This window comes from Tenrec ecaudatus, chromosome 2, assembly GCF_050624435.1.
Source record: "Tenrec ecaudatus isolate mTenEca1 chromosome 2, mTenEca1.hap1, whole genome shotgun sequence".
Taxonomy (NCBI): domain Eukaryota; kingdom Metazoa; phylum Chordata; class Mammalia; order Afrosoricida; family Tenrecidae; genus Tenrec; species Tenrec ecaudatus.
This window is the reverse complement of record NC_134531.1, coordinates 94,150,852-94,165,252: the sequence shown is the minus strand read 5'-3', so window position 1 is coordinate 94,165,252 and position 14,401 is coordinate 94,150,852. Positions and strand designations below refer to the sequence as shown.

Below are 14,401 nucleotides of genomic sequence, written 5' to 3'. Positions count from 1 at the left end.
AAGATGGCTAATTCCTTTTTTCTTCTTTTTGGGGGGAGGGAAGGAGGGAAGGTCAATAGGGGCCAGTTAGTAATGGGTAGTAGACCAAGAGCGATTGTATGACCTTTTCAGAACGGGTATGCTGAACCCTTGCTCCCCCTTGTCACAGTTTAAAAACCAGAGGAGCTAGTTTAGAGAAGAAGTTGTTAGCATTCCATTTTTATTATGACATTTCACAGTCATCCGATTTAATGTCCCTTGACCGGATTGTCCACCGTGAGGCGATGGGCTTGAAATGTTATTTAGAGCATTGATAAAAGGTGAGCGGTTCTAAGATGACAGCGAGTCATAAGGCTGGTGGTGTGACATTAATTTTCTCCATAACAGAGATGGAATAAGACGTCACGGTGACAAGCTGTCAATCAGCTCTGGCCCCTCAGAGCATCTGGATGCCATAGGATGGGGTATTGCCTCTGCCATAATAGAGCTGAACTGCGATGCTCCCCCTGACAGCTGCTGCAGCCATAGAGAAAATATATTATACAGCCTTTCATTAAAAAAATAAAGAGGACTGCTCTCCAGAGCATTTCAATCTTTTCCCATCTATTGAGGGCTGAAAGGATTCACAGCAAATCATAGATTCCTCTGCTATGGAAATTTCTGGCTTCAGCATCCATCCCAGGTTTGGAGGCTTTTGAAAAGAACCATACGTAACAAAGCAGAAATACCTCCTGATGAAGCATTGCTTGAAGTTATATGCACAGACAAATATATTTGTTATTTTATATTTTATGTCATTCCTATTTTTATCCGAAGAGGGCCCTGCTGATGCAGCGGTTACTGGCTGGGCTACTAACCAGCAGATCTGCAGGTTCGAGCCCCCCAGCCACTCCACAGGAGAGAGCTGTGACTGTCTGTTTCCCTAATGATTTACCACCTAGGGAACTATGGGGCCACTGCACGAGGTTCTCTCGGGTCACTAGGAGCCCGAATCGACTCAGCAGCTATGGGTTTGATTATTGTAATGCTTGTGTCACTGGCCTGGACATTTGAATTTGCTATACGTTACTGAGTGTCAGCTGACTGGAGGAGATGAAATCTTCAAACAGTGCTTAACTCAAAGCATCGGAGCTAAAGCGCCAGAAGACAATATGTCTGTGGGACGAGGCTCCCAGTAGGAAACAATTCTCCCACAGGAGGTGTGGTGGTACATGCTTTAATAACAATGACACTTGCTTTACATGGATTCTGAAAATTAAGGTACAGACACCTTTGAATAAAACTGTTCCTCGCCATTCGGATAGGAAACTTGATGTGATTTCGAATACTGGGTAAGCTCTGAGATAAGGCCAGAGCTTCCCAAACTTGACACTGGCTGCATTAGGAAAACAGCATTCCCGCAAACCTCTGGGTAATGACAGCGCTAGCCGGACTCACCCACACCCAGGAAACCCTTGGCTTTGAGGAATGCCGGGCAGAATGCGTTTTCAGTGAGCCCTGTCACCTGGTGAATTTAAGCAGATTTGGGATGGTAAACAACTGCTTAGAAATAATAAGCGATTAAGAGTTAATCCTTGTGATAAACACTATTTTTTTTAAAAAGGTAGGCTATGAGATTACACCTATATCTACAATTGCTACTCTCTGTAAAGCAAGGTCTTAACTTCAGTGTAAACAATGCTCAGTCATATGGGGCTGATAAAGTTCATAGAACACTGTGCTTGGGCTTGTCCGTATTCTCACTTTATTAATAAGACTCTGAGAACGCTCTTTGATAACCTTTTAGTAGATAGCTTGATTATAGTGTACTCCCTGGTTATGAGGCACTGTAGAGCTTATGGTAAAGAAGCATGTTGGCCTTCCTGAGTAGAAATGCTGACCTCCTCTGAAGCAAAAAGAAATAAATGCATGTTGGTCCTTGCTAGGTTCATTTGACTAGGTAACTATGCCCAGGGGTAAGCCTGCAATGTCATTGTCTTGGGGTCCCTCTTTTAATCCCTGCAAGAACTACTCGTGATGGATCAGTGGCAATAGTATGAAATCAATTGTATAACTTATGAAGTGAAATCAGTTGTATAATTTAGACCATGTTCTTCTCCCAATGTTTGTTTCCTTCTATTTCTACACCGTGTAGAATGTACAGAATGAAATGATACATTTCAGGAAAATCACTCATCCCTTTTGAAGTTATTGTTAGTCAGCAATGTCATTTATCATAATGAACTCTTATATGTCTTTTATTTACTAGATGTATAGAACTACAGACTTCTTTTGAATTAACCATTACAAGATAGTCCTTAGGTGATGTAACTCTCATAGCACACAATCAATTTCTAAATCTCCACATGAAGAAAGTACCAGGAAAAAAATCATTAGTGTAATGTTAACTTTCTTATCCCCAAAGTGTAGTGTGTCACACAACCAACAAGTTAAAATTCAACACCAGGAGTCATTCGTCTTCAAGCCAACCGCATCCACAGATGAAAGGTTGCTTGGTTCGCTGTGGAGGGCAAGCTGAAGGAAGAAAGAAGACATATCCTTACGGACCATTTGTATTCACCTTCCCCTGAGGATTATGTAGAGGGATGAAATATCATGGTCTTTTTGTTTGTTTTTTTCAAATCTACTTACACAAATATCTACATAAATATGTTGGTATGAATATATGTGTGTGTTTGCCTGTGGGTATATATATGTGTATATATATATGTTGATGGAAGAGTAATTTATATTGAAGAAGCACAAATAACCCCTTGAACCACTTAAGCATCAGCTTGAGAGGGACCATAAAGCATAGTGTTTCTCAGCTCACTGTTTAGGATATATTAGGACCTCGTCTCTAACACTGATGTTGGGTCTTTCAGAGCCCATTGCGGATATTCCACAACCTCAAGGACGTGGGATTCCTCCAAGTGAAAGTAATCAGAGCCGAAGGGCTGATGGCTGCTGACGTCACAGGTAAGGAACAGGCAGGTCTCTGGCTTCCACCCATCTTCATGCGAGTTCCACACCAGGAATAATCTAAGTTGCCATTTTATCCTATTGGATCATCAAAGTAAATCCTTGAAATATAAAGGTAAGAGTTGATCTGGCAAAAAGCTGCTGGCCTCCCAAATTTGATCCAGTCACTGGTTTGGTTTGTCTTTTTTTAAGACAAGGTGATCTATTTAAAAGACATAGTTAGAAGCAAAGTAACTTTTTAGTGTCGTCTTCTCTGGCCTTCAAGCCAGAGTGGGTATAGTTTTCGAGTCCCATCATATGATCTCATCTTCACTCAGCCAGTATGACCTGCCCTCGGATGAGATCACAGAGCCAGAACACGTGTAACTCGCATGCATGAAATTTGTGTGTGTACTTCACTGGAAAGCTTAGCAGCATCATACTCAGTAACTTGGTAAATACTCTTAGTATTGGGGTTTCTGATCCAGTTCTTTAGCTGTCCAAGTTACTGAGAGACCATGGAAATTGTTACCATTTTTTTTAAACCACAAAAAGGCCTCCAAATATCCCAAAATGAATCTTGCCTCTCAATTTGCTTAATTGAAGGCTCCCTGATTTGAATACTGCTGTTGCTATGTATGACATGTTCACAAATAACCTGGCAGTTATTTTTTTATCAATCCTTTTTTTGTCAGTTTGCAGCTGTGACCATTCGTTTATTATTTGATTTCATAATGATATATGGAGATTTCTAACATTCCATAAATTATCCATCTCAAAAGATGGATAGTAAACATGGTAGAGTTGACTGATTTTTATAGTGTACCTGAAATTGTCTAATTGTTATTTGTGAAAATATGCTTACTCTTGCTAAATGTTCAGCAAAATGACCCTAAATAAATAATTGACTTATTAGAAGGGAAGGAACGTACTTTTCTTGCCATCTGAGGGTCTGAGAAATCCTTATATTCCTATACTCTTCTTTAATTCAATTGATAGAAGAATCAAAACCAAACTAAAAGGTAGCATACCTTAAAATTAAAATAGCAGATGTTAGCTCCAAAATGACAATATTCTTCAATTTTAGTATTTGCATATTATCAAGTGACTATTTATTGTGTGATTAAAATGTGAGAATATACAGTTTCCTTAAAGAGATAATTATCAGCTCATTTGTAACCAAGAAGATAATAAAAACTGTCAAATATTCTTTCAAAAGAGGCATGCCTGGAAGTGGTAGGAGAGACAATAGTTTGTCATCTTTTTGCATATGTGCTGACTTGACTCTTTTTACTAGTCACATTTAGATTTATTCAATTTCTTCTTTTAAAAAATATTGCCGGTATAGTTATAATAGAATTAATCTAGACATAGTAATTTCTGATTAAAAAATACAAGAGCCTTTTACTTCAAAGCTTAGCTACCTGTCCATTTGAACAAGTTGAATGCAATTATATAAGTTTATCTTCTCTTGGAGAGAAGCTGTCATGGCTTTTAAAACTTCATGAATATGCAAACTATGTTAACCCAGCTGGCCTATCTGCCACTATGGAAGTTAAACTACATGTTGTCCCCAAGATGGGAAAAATAGAGATATTGCTTTCCTAATGGTTCTATGTAAATTAATGTGACTAACAATAGTCTTTTCCCGAGAGATAGAAGGAGACATAATACTGATTTGATAAAATGAACATTGATTTGGGGAACAGTAAAAAACAAATTCTCCATTTCCCCCCCTCAAGTTTTCGGGCTATAAATCTAATGATTCCTCATTTCAAGCTGACCTTATAGTCTAATGTGCTTGGATTTGAACAAGAGAGATGTTGAACTATTCAGGAAGAGAGAATCATTCCATCTTTGACCTTGCTCACTCTTGAACCTTTGTGGCCTGTGTGCCATTTGTTATGGTAGCAAAGATTGAGGATCGGATCTTTCACTCACAGGTGTCCGAATATGCCGCCAACATTTTATCTAATGTTCACTTCTGCAAAGCATAAGTATTTTTTCTGGGTGTTTGTCATCGGGTGTGGCGTCCGGATCAACTCTCTGTGCACTTGTCTCTGGCTTCTCAGAGCAGCACTTTAAAATGTGACATACCAGTGTATCAGGACGGTCCAGCTCCACAAGACCTGGAGCCGCAGTTTGTAAAGAGGGACTTGTGCTGCCCTCAAATCCTCAAATTAGCTTCCATTTAAGAGTGTGGTGGATGGAGGAGGAGGTTTTAAATCACCGATCACTCGGTGCAAAGCCAAGAATAGTTTCTGACCTGATCTAAAAAGGAGGTTGGCTATTAGTATGAACTTTGGGGGTGACTCCAGACAACCTTTTGCCTAGTCCACTTTAAGATTTGGCCAACTGTGCGCTATCGGAGAAATGTTTTTAATGGTAGAAGCACAAAGTAGTCTGTTAAACTTTCACTGTTTAAGCTGAGATTTGAAAATGATAACGCCCATCATTAAACGCTGGCACAGGAGAGAAAGATGCTGTAATCTTTTCAGTAGCCATCCATCCTTACTGCAATTACAAAGAATTTTTCCCTTTCAAAGCGTAAAATTTTTTCTTTTGTTTCTGTACATTCATTGAGAAACATTGTGATACTGTATTAACTCTGGGTGAATAAAGAGCAATTGAGACGCTCTTTGAATGAGTGAGTATAAAGCACAAATTACTTTTTAATGAAACCCTCAATTCTTTCTCTTTCCACCAAAAGCCTCTACCCTTGTTCAGCTGAACAACTACTACAGTAACCCACTTCAGTTAAGCCTCTAATAAACTGTTGATAGTCCAGGGCAGTTTTTTCTTCCGTCTCAATAGACCAGTGTTGGACAGTGCACTTCAAATCATTAAGGTTAAGACAGATTTTAAAAAGAGATTAACTCTGGTGGTTAGGGCCTCAATTTACAACTCCCACGCATACACATGCATTGAGAGAGCCACAAGAGTGGATTGAAATTTCAGTCAAATGGTGGGCAGCCTTTCACAGCCTGAGAATGCGGCCCTCGGGATTTAGAAATCGGTCAGCAAAATGTGGGGTGAGGACGAAAACGTTTGGGTCGTGGAGAAATACTGCTCAGTACAGCTTACTTTGCCAGGCAGCTCACCAGTGAAAATGTTAATGTTTCTCTGCACGGTCAAGGCTAAACCCAGAGACCACCTGGCCCCGTGCACACTCCCTGGGCAGGAGCCTCTTCCCCACTGCATCGTGTGTCTTGGACTGGATGGACTGGAAGGACAGAAAGACCACAGAGTTGGACATTTTCTTTCTCTTCTTTCTTTCCCCTGGTGGTGGGAAATAGTTCATGCTGGAAATCGTCTTTCCTAGCTTCTAATTATCCTTTTCCTTGGGCAGGACCTAATTTCTTCAGCTTTCAGCAGAACATTTAAAGTCTTCTATATTGAGGGAGGCTTTCTTTGCCGTGTATTTAGACCTGGTCTATTGGTTCTTTCAAGTATTAAGAGAAGAAAGAGAAAGGGGTTCTTCTCCTCAGCCCCTCCCCTTCATGTCCCCCTGGGTTGTTTTCTTGAGTCCAGAGAATGGGGTCACCGCCTCCCCAGGGAGACCAGCCACTCTGTTTCAGAAAGTACGATACGGGAGATGCCCCACCTCTTCACCCTACTAAAAGGTGCTTTCATATAAAACTCCTCCACCCCAGGTGCATTGATCTCTCAAATTAATGCACCCTCTTTCAGAAAACAAAGGAAAGAGAGAGAGCATTTTACAATTAACAGACCCTGTCAGAGACGCCGTCCCATTAAATGAGCATATCTTTTTCTCAAGCGAGCCTCTGCATTCAGACTTAAACTCACCCAGCCCCGTCTGGAGGCCCTCTACTGATCAAGAGAGATGTTTACTCCCCTTGTGTTTGCAGAGACTTCCCAGGGAGTTGTTCTTGTTTTTTTTTCCCTTCAGGAAAACTGTCTTCGTTGTTAGAAAATATTTAAGTAACAAAATAGCAGAAAAAGACATGATACAGTTTTTTGTTGTTGTGTTGTTGTTGTTGTTGTTATCAGTTTCAGGGAGAGTCTTATTATCTTAAGAAATAACAGTTAGCAGCTCAGATTCATTAGCAGAGCTAAATTTAAGCCCCATTGGACAGGCTGCCGAGAAAACATTTTGTTTTGCTGTCTGTGTGCTTTAATTAAGATGTGTTCAATTTCAATCCTCTTCAGTCTACCCGCCCCCTCCCACTGCTGTGTCACAGACCGGCGATCAGACACTTTTAGATGGTCCGGCCCATGACTTTGACCTTCTGCGCAGTCCCGCGTTCCCTGGGGAACCGTTCAACTCATGAGGTCTGATTTCACACTTCCAGGATGCCTCCGCTCTCTTAACAATGACAGGGAGACAAAGCCCTTTAGAGCAGGCCGCATGGGGACTTGTTTAAATTGGAAACCAGAGAGGAGTCAAGGAACAAGGTTATGGGCTACAGAACAGTGCTTTTAATAAAGAGCTCACAGCTCTGGCTCAGCTCAAAGAGGTCTACCTCTGTACAATTAATTGAGCCATTTATCTGGAGCATCTTAGGCCTCTACTTTCTCACAGAATTGCGTGGTAAATATCAGCTAAGAAGCAAATGAGAGATGCATGAAATGAATTTTAACACTTTGATTACTGTGCCTCCAGTCTTCATTAAAAGTAAATTTATTTGTATTTCTGACCTCATTATCAGTAGGCTGCCTGCATTTTTATTGGTTCCTGTGATTTCCAGCTTGAGTGTGTCACGAAGGTATATTTTATACAGAGATTTGGATTTATTATTCTTGGTATTTTCCCTGGACATTATGGGACTAGTCAGAGGGAAAATGAATAGGCAGCTGAACCGAAGGGAAAAAAAGGCGAGTTGGATCTTTGAAAGTTTATAGACAGTTGGAGAAATACTAAGTGTATGGGAGTGATATATATGTATATATAATAGAAAAGATGCTGTCCTTTAGAAGGATTAACTTTTATTGGGTTACTGTAGAAAATTAAGGTGCATGAAATTGTTTGGACTGCTCCTGAGAATGCATTCTGTCTACAGGAAGAAGCAGTCAAGTTGGGTCTTTTATAATTTCAATATTTAATAGCAGTGCTTCTAATTGCCTTCATAATATTTAGTAGTACTGATTATAACTGATAGATATGGTATTAGAGTCTATAATCATTATCTAAAACCTAGGTTGGAAGAGGAGAAAATATATACCCTTTGAAAGCCATGTAGTTTCATTGATAATGGTAATTTTCCATATTTCTAGTAATCACAGGCACAATAGTTGCCACTTAAGACAGTTATTACAAAAATCATTCCTAACTTTTAACTCTTAATATCTTAAAATTATATTGCTTCAACTCAAATTAGCAACCCTTACACCAATTTTAAATTTTCCCAAATCATGTCTTTATTTCTATTATGTAACCTAAGACCTTTTCCATGTTTTTAATAATTAAGCTTTTAGAAGAATATTAATCAGTACACTTTGGGAAGAAATTTTACCCAACTTATAATGCATCTTAAATATTCCATACCTAAAGTTATTATGGCAATAATATACCTAACATAGAAAACAATATCTCATACACATTAAATATCTCAAAACTGTAATTCTCTTTTTAAATAATGAAACGAAACAAATGCAGCCCTCCCAAAGAAATAACATAAATCATTAATCTTCACTCTTTGATGATTGAATAGCTAATGTAGAAATAAAAGTAATTTCCTTTCAATAATTCCACCTTAGAACTCTCAATCAGATTCTAATCACAGAAATGCACACATATTTTTCTAAAACCAAACAATTCATGTCCACTATTTGTGAAAAGAGAAACAGAAATGATAAATTAGTGAGAGTGCTGGTAAGGCCTTCGTCTAAACCCGTGTCTTATAGGAATCACAGAAACCATGAGTGATTCCTATGCAGGTCACGTGGTCAGAAGGTACTGCTCTGGAAGAAAAGGTGGAATGACAAAAGAGATTAATATTGGGTTTGATATGCTCTAGAGGTGAAGGACTATGGGCAGAGAACGTGGTGGTCCCACTATCAATGAGAAATGAAAGAAGGGGAAATACTATAAAATAATTAATTGAGGTCTGTGGAACTAAGATTGCAAAAATGATCCTTTGAGTACAGCAATAGAGACCCACTGATGTGGCTTGGAGGACTAGTGCTAGGCTTTCACCCAGTGCTCGGAGACATGCTTTCCGATGCCACAATTGTTGTTACACTGAAGCTACTTTTTAATTTTGTTCCATCAAAACATAGTGGTAGACATGGACGATTTTCTATTATAATGGATCGGCTAAATTCTGCAACCAGAGATGATCTGAATTTAACTAGACTTTTGGAAAAAGTCTTGCTGTGAGGATGTTCGGGTTATAGGAAAGGGGCCCCTGGGTGGAGCAAACAGCTAACACGCTCAGCTGTTCGCTGAGAGATCCAAGTTCAAATCCACCTGAAAGGCTTGGTGATCTCCTTCTGAAATATCAGCCATTGACAACCCGGGAGCACAGTCCTATGCTGATATGCATGGTTTTCCCTATGATGTGCAACCGATCCATGGAAGCAGGTTCGTTATTCAGGAGATGGTAGTACATTTAGACTGAAGAATGATGGAATTGTCAAGTCCAAATGATTATTATTGCAAGATTCATGTCAGTGGCGATCCCACGTAGAGGGATGCATCATGAGTCTAACCTGTTGAGCTTTCAGGAGATAATTGATTATTGCCTTATCAAATGTGGGAGAAGGGAAAGAATTCTTTTTATGAGTAGCCAAGATACCACATAATAATAATAATCAAGAAAGAAGGGTGGAGGAGAGGGAAAGAGGAAGAAGAAAGGGATAAGAGGAGGAGGGCATGAGGAAGGGAGAGGGGGAAGAAGGAAGAAACAAAGTAGAATAATGGGCTGAGTTTAACATGATGAACATGAGAACGTGGAAATCAGATGTGGGTCCTGGGTACTCGTGGGGGTTGAGTTGAGTTTAAGCTTCAGAAGAGTGAACCATGTGCCTGCCAATGTGGTTACACTGAAAACAGTGATGTGCCCACCACGTTGTACTGAGACACCTGGAGAAAGGAAGCAGTTGAAGGGATATGCTTTCTTCTACAAAGATCTGAAGGCTTGGGTTGGTAGGAGCCGGTGTGGGTGTAAGGGAAGTGGGTATAAAGTTGGCACGGGGTGTAAAGGCTAAGGTTCAGGTCTAGAGAACAGGCTTCTTTCTAGCAACATTAATCAGAAGGAAAATATATATATATATTGAAAAGCCCCTCTAAATTGAATTTCCACTAGTAGTCTGGCAGTTTATTCTACAGTGGTAGATTGTGTGTGATTTTGATGTTGGAAGTTTTGCCACCAGTAATTAAAACCTGGCCAGTGAAAACCTTGTGAATAATAGAGACACGCTGTCTAATCTCGCTTATCCAGTGCTGGAATAGAAGACCCTCGGGTTGTAAAAGACCATAGCAACCATAGCAACCTCATGCACAACAGCAACCTCATGCACAACACAAGTCCTGTGCCACCCTCCCCATTGTTCCTAGGCCTGCGCCCATTGTTGCAGCCACTGTGTCAGTCCATCTCCTTGAGGGCCTGCCTCTTTTTCGCTCCCCCTCCACTCTACCAAGCAGGGTGTCCTGTCCAGGGACTGGTCTCTCCTGACAATGTGTCCAAAGCACGTAAGCTGAAGCCTTAAGCTCTTTACCTCCAATGAGCACTCTAGCCAAACTTCTTCCAGGATAGATTTGTTTGTTCTTTTAGCATTCCACGATACTTTCAATTTCCAGCACCGTGATTCAAGCATATCAATTCTTCTTCAGTCTCCCGTATTCAATGTTCAACTTTCACGTGCATTTGAGGCAATTGGAAATACCATGGTTTGTGTCCGGTATAATAACTGTACACTTAGAAGTAGGTGCGCTAATATTCAAGTTAAACACCAACCACTAACACTAACAAGGAAAAATTTGAATATTTTTACCAAATTCTTCTATCTGAACTTGATCAAACATGCAATCATGATTATTGGTAATTATTTGCTATTGGGTTGCAAAAGTTGGAAATAATGAAATGGTCAGAAGTTGTAAACTATGGCCTAGAAACAAAGCTGTGGATCACATGGAAGATTCTCCGTATCCATAACTTAATTGAAAATACCTTTTTTCAACAATGTAAAAGGCAAGCATGAAATGGACCTTACCAGATGAAATATACAGGGATAAATTGAATACATCTCAAGGATATCATCAACCCAAACAAGGCCAGAGTGGGCTGTGGAACAGACCATCAATTCCTTTCTATGTAAGTTCAGGTTGAAGTTGCAGAAAATTAAGACAAGGCCGCAAGAGCCAAAATACAACCTTGAGCATATTCCTCCTAAACTTTAAGAACTTCTTAAGAACTGATTTGATACACATGGAAAATAGTAGCGGGACACAAGAGGGGTCCTGGGATGATATCAAGAACATCATACATAAAGAAAGCAAAATATCATTAAAAAGAAGGAAAGAAAAGACTGAAGAGAATATCAGAAGAGACTCTGAAACTTGCTCTTGAATATAAGGTAGCTGAAGCAAATGGAAGAAACATGGGGGAAATCTGTACAAAAATGTCAGAAGTCAAATATTATAATGAAATGTGCAAAGACCTAGAGTTAGAAAACCAATAAAATGAACACACTCATTATCAAGCTGAGAGAATTGAAGAAAAAATTCAAGCCTCAAAATAAATAATATTAAAGGATTCTATGGGCAAAATATTGACAAAGGCAGGAGGCTTCAATAGAAGATCGAAGGAATACACAGTCACCAGGCCAAGAGAAATGGCTCATTTTCAACTATTTCAAGGTACGGAAAGTATATGAAGTAGTAAAGAAGAATCCCAAGCTGCACTGAAGGCATGAGCCCAAAACAAAGATCCAGCATTTAACAGAATACTAATTGGAATGGTTCAACAAGCTGGGGAAGCACTGGAAGCACGTACTAGTCTCTATGAAGAAATCTGAAGGCAATTATTTAACCAACCAACTGGAAGAGATCTATATTTGGATCACCCAAGAACAGTGACCAAAAAGGATGTGAAAATTATAGAACAATATTATCAATATCACATGCTAGTAAAATTTTGCTAAAGATAACCCTAAAGCCATTGAAGCAGTACATCGACAAGAAACGGCCAGAATTTCAAGCTGAGTTCAGAAGAGGTCATGGAACAAGAAGTATTACTGTTGCTGTCAGGTGGACCTTAGATGAAAGCAGAGTGCCCCTCCCCCCAAAAATGTTTACTGGTGTTTCACTGACTATGCAAAGGCATTCAACTGTGTGGATCAGATCAAAGTATGGACAGCCTTGAAAAGAATGGGAATTCCAGAACACTCTGTTTTGCTCACAAAGACCCAAACTGTACATATACTAAGAGGGAGTCATTTGAACAGAGCAAGGGAATACTGCATGGTTTAAAATCAGGAAAAGTGTTCTTTAAGGTTGTATCCTCTCACCATACTTATTCAAGTAGGAGAAAATCATCCAAGAAGTTAATCCTGAGCAGGTTATCAGGATTGAAGAAAGATGGATTAACAATGTGTGATATGCATAGCATACAACCTGTAATGTGGATTACAACCCATTTAATGAAAAAAATTCACAACTGCATTTGTAGATATCATGATAAACAGAATAAAAGATTGAAGTTGTCAGGAATTTCATTTTGTTTGGATCAACATCAGCCTGCATGGTTGGAGTAGCCAAGAAATCAAATGTCATATTGCTTATGGAAAACCTTCTGCACGAGTCCTCTTAAAATATATATATATTAAAGAGCAAACATAGCACATTGAGGTCAAAGGTATGTCTGACCCAAGCTATAGTATTTTCAATTTCCTCATGTGCATGTGAAATTTGAAGTGTATAAGGAAGATTAGAGAGGAACAGATACATTTTAACTATGCTTCTGGTGAAGAATATTGACTATAGTATAAACCACCAGAATAATAAACAAATATGTCTTTGAAGAAGTACAGTCAATGTGCTTCTTGGAAAAGAAGATGATGAGACTTCGTTTCACTTTGACATGTTATCGAGAGAGAGCATTGCTAGAAAAGGGCAGCACTTTGGGTAGACAGTTTGTTACATGGCTTAAAATCAGGAAAATTGTGTTAGGGTCTTATGCTTTCACCATACTGGTTCAATCTGTATGATGAGTAAATCATCCACGAAGCTCGACTATACGGCTAAGAAAGCAGCACTGGGTTTGGAGGAAACCTCTAACAACCTGAAATCTGAAGAAAATGAAATGTGCTTGCTGGAAGTGAAAAAGGGTTAAAGCTTTTACGGATGAAGACTAAAGACCGCAGCCTGCAGTGTGTACAAGATGAAGAAAAGAAAATCCCTCAGAACTGGGCCAGGGAGAAACATATGGTAAACGGAGAAAAGGCTTACACAGCTAGTTACTTAATTTTATTTGGATCCACAAGTAATGCCCATGGATCAAACAGTCAAGAAATCAAATGATGGATTGCACCGGGCAAATCTGCCGCAAAGGACTTCAGTCAAGTGTTAAAGATCACGGTGTCCTTTCGCAGCACCTTAGGTCCTCGAGTACCAGAGGAGGCTTGCGGAAACAAAGGAGCACGGAACACAGTTAGGACTCATTTCACACCAAACACTGCTTCTCTCTAAGCTCGCTACAAGTCACTTGCACCAAGGTTCTCTATTGAACAGGCATCAACACCAAGTCTTTACATGTTTTTGCCGTAGGTTTCCTGGGCTCTTGGTGCTCTGACATATTTCCCTCATAGCCGCTCCTCACCTATAAATCCCGTAGTTCTCTCTTCCCTTGGCCTCAAATTGCTTATCTAGCTTGTTTAACTTCCCTTTCTTCTGTCATAAACACCTAGCTCCCTTCAGTATATTAAAAATGGCTTAATTCTAAGACTCAAAAATACAGCAAGTTACCCACAATCATAATTTTCCTTTTGCCTCTGGTTCTGGATCTCAAGTTTATTGCAGTAAAGTCATTTATCCTGCACGTCATCCATTTCCATTGCTTAGTCAGGGTTCTAAAGTGTGATCTAGGGACACTTAGGGTCCCCTAAACCCTTTCAGAGGACTGTAAAGTCATAATAATTTACATAATACAGAGATGTCATTTGCCTTCTCTACTCTCGTTGTCTCAGACATATAAAATGGAGGGGTTTTTCCTAAAGGTCACATGACCTTTGATCCCGCTGACGTTAACATTTAATGGGTTTGTTACAAAAACGTTTAATGAATTTATAGATATCTTAATGTTCTCATTTTTAACCTTGAATATGGTCATTGTTGGTAAATAGCAGAGTAAATTCAAAAGTCTTGCTGCTAGGGGTCTTGTTCATACACGTGCAGGTTTATTGTCAAGCGAATATGCTCTGTGTTCAGTGGAAGCTGCAATGTTTCTCAGTAAGATCCTGTCTTAACCAGTAAGATCTACTCAGTCTCTTTAGAGCAGTGGTTCTCAGCCTTCCTAATGCC

The 14,401-nt window shown here is 39.6% G+C and overlaps 1 protein-coding gene across 4 annotated transcripts in view; it reads left to right on the top strand.

The window, feature by feature from the left end:
- The window catches only part of MCTP1 (multiple C2 and transmembrane domain containing 1), a 669,880-nt gene that overhangs the window by 444,085 nt on the left and 211,394 nt on the right, over nucleotides 1-14,401 (top strand). For all 4 annotated transcript variants that reach the window (XM_075543074.1, XM_075543073.1, XM_075543072.1 and 1 more), the window contains one exon: nucleotides 2,844-2,937. In XM_075543074.1, coding sequence (XP_075399189.1) covers nucleotides 2,844-2,937 — 94 coding nt within the window. The remainder of the gene's footprint in view (nucleotides 1-2,843; nucleotides 2,938-14,401) is intronic.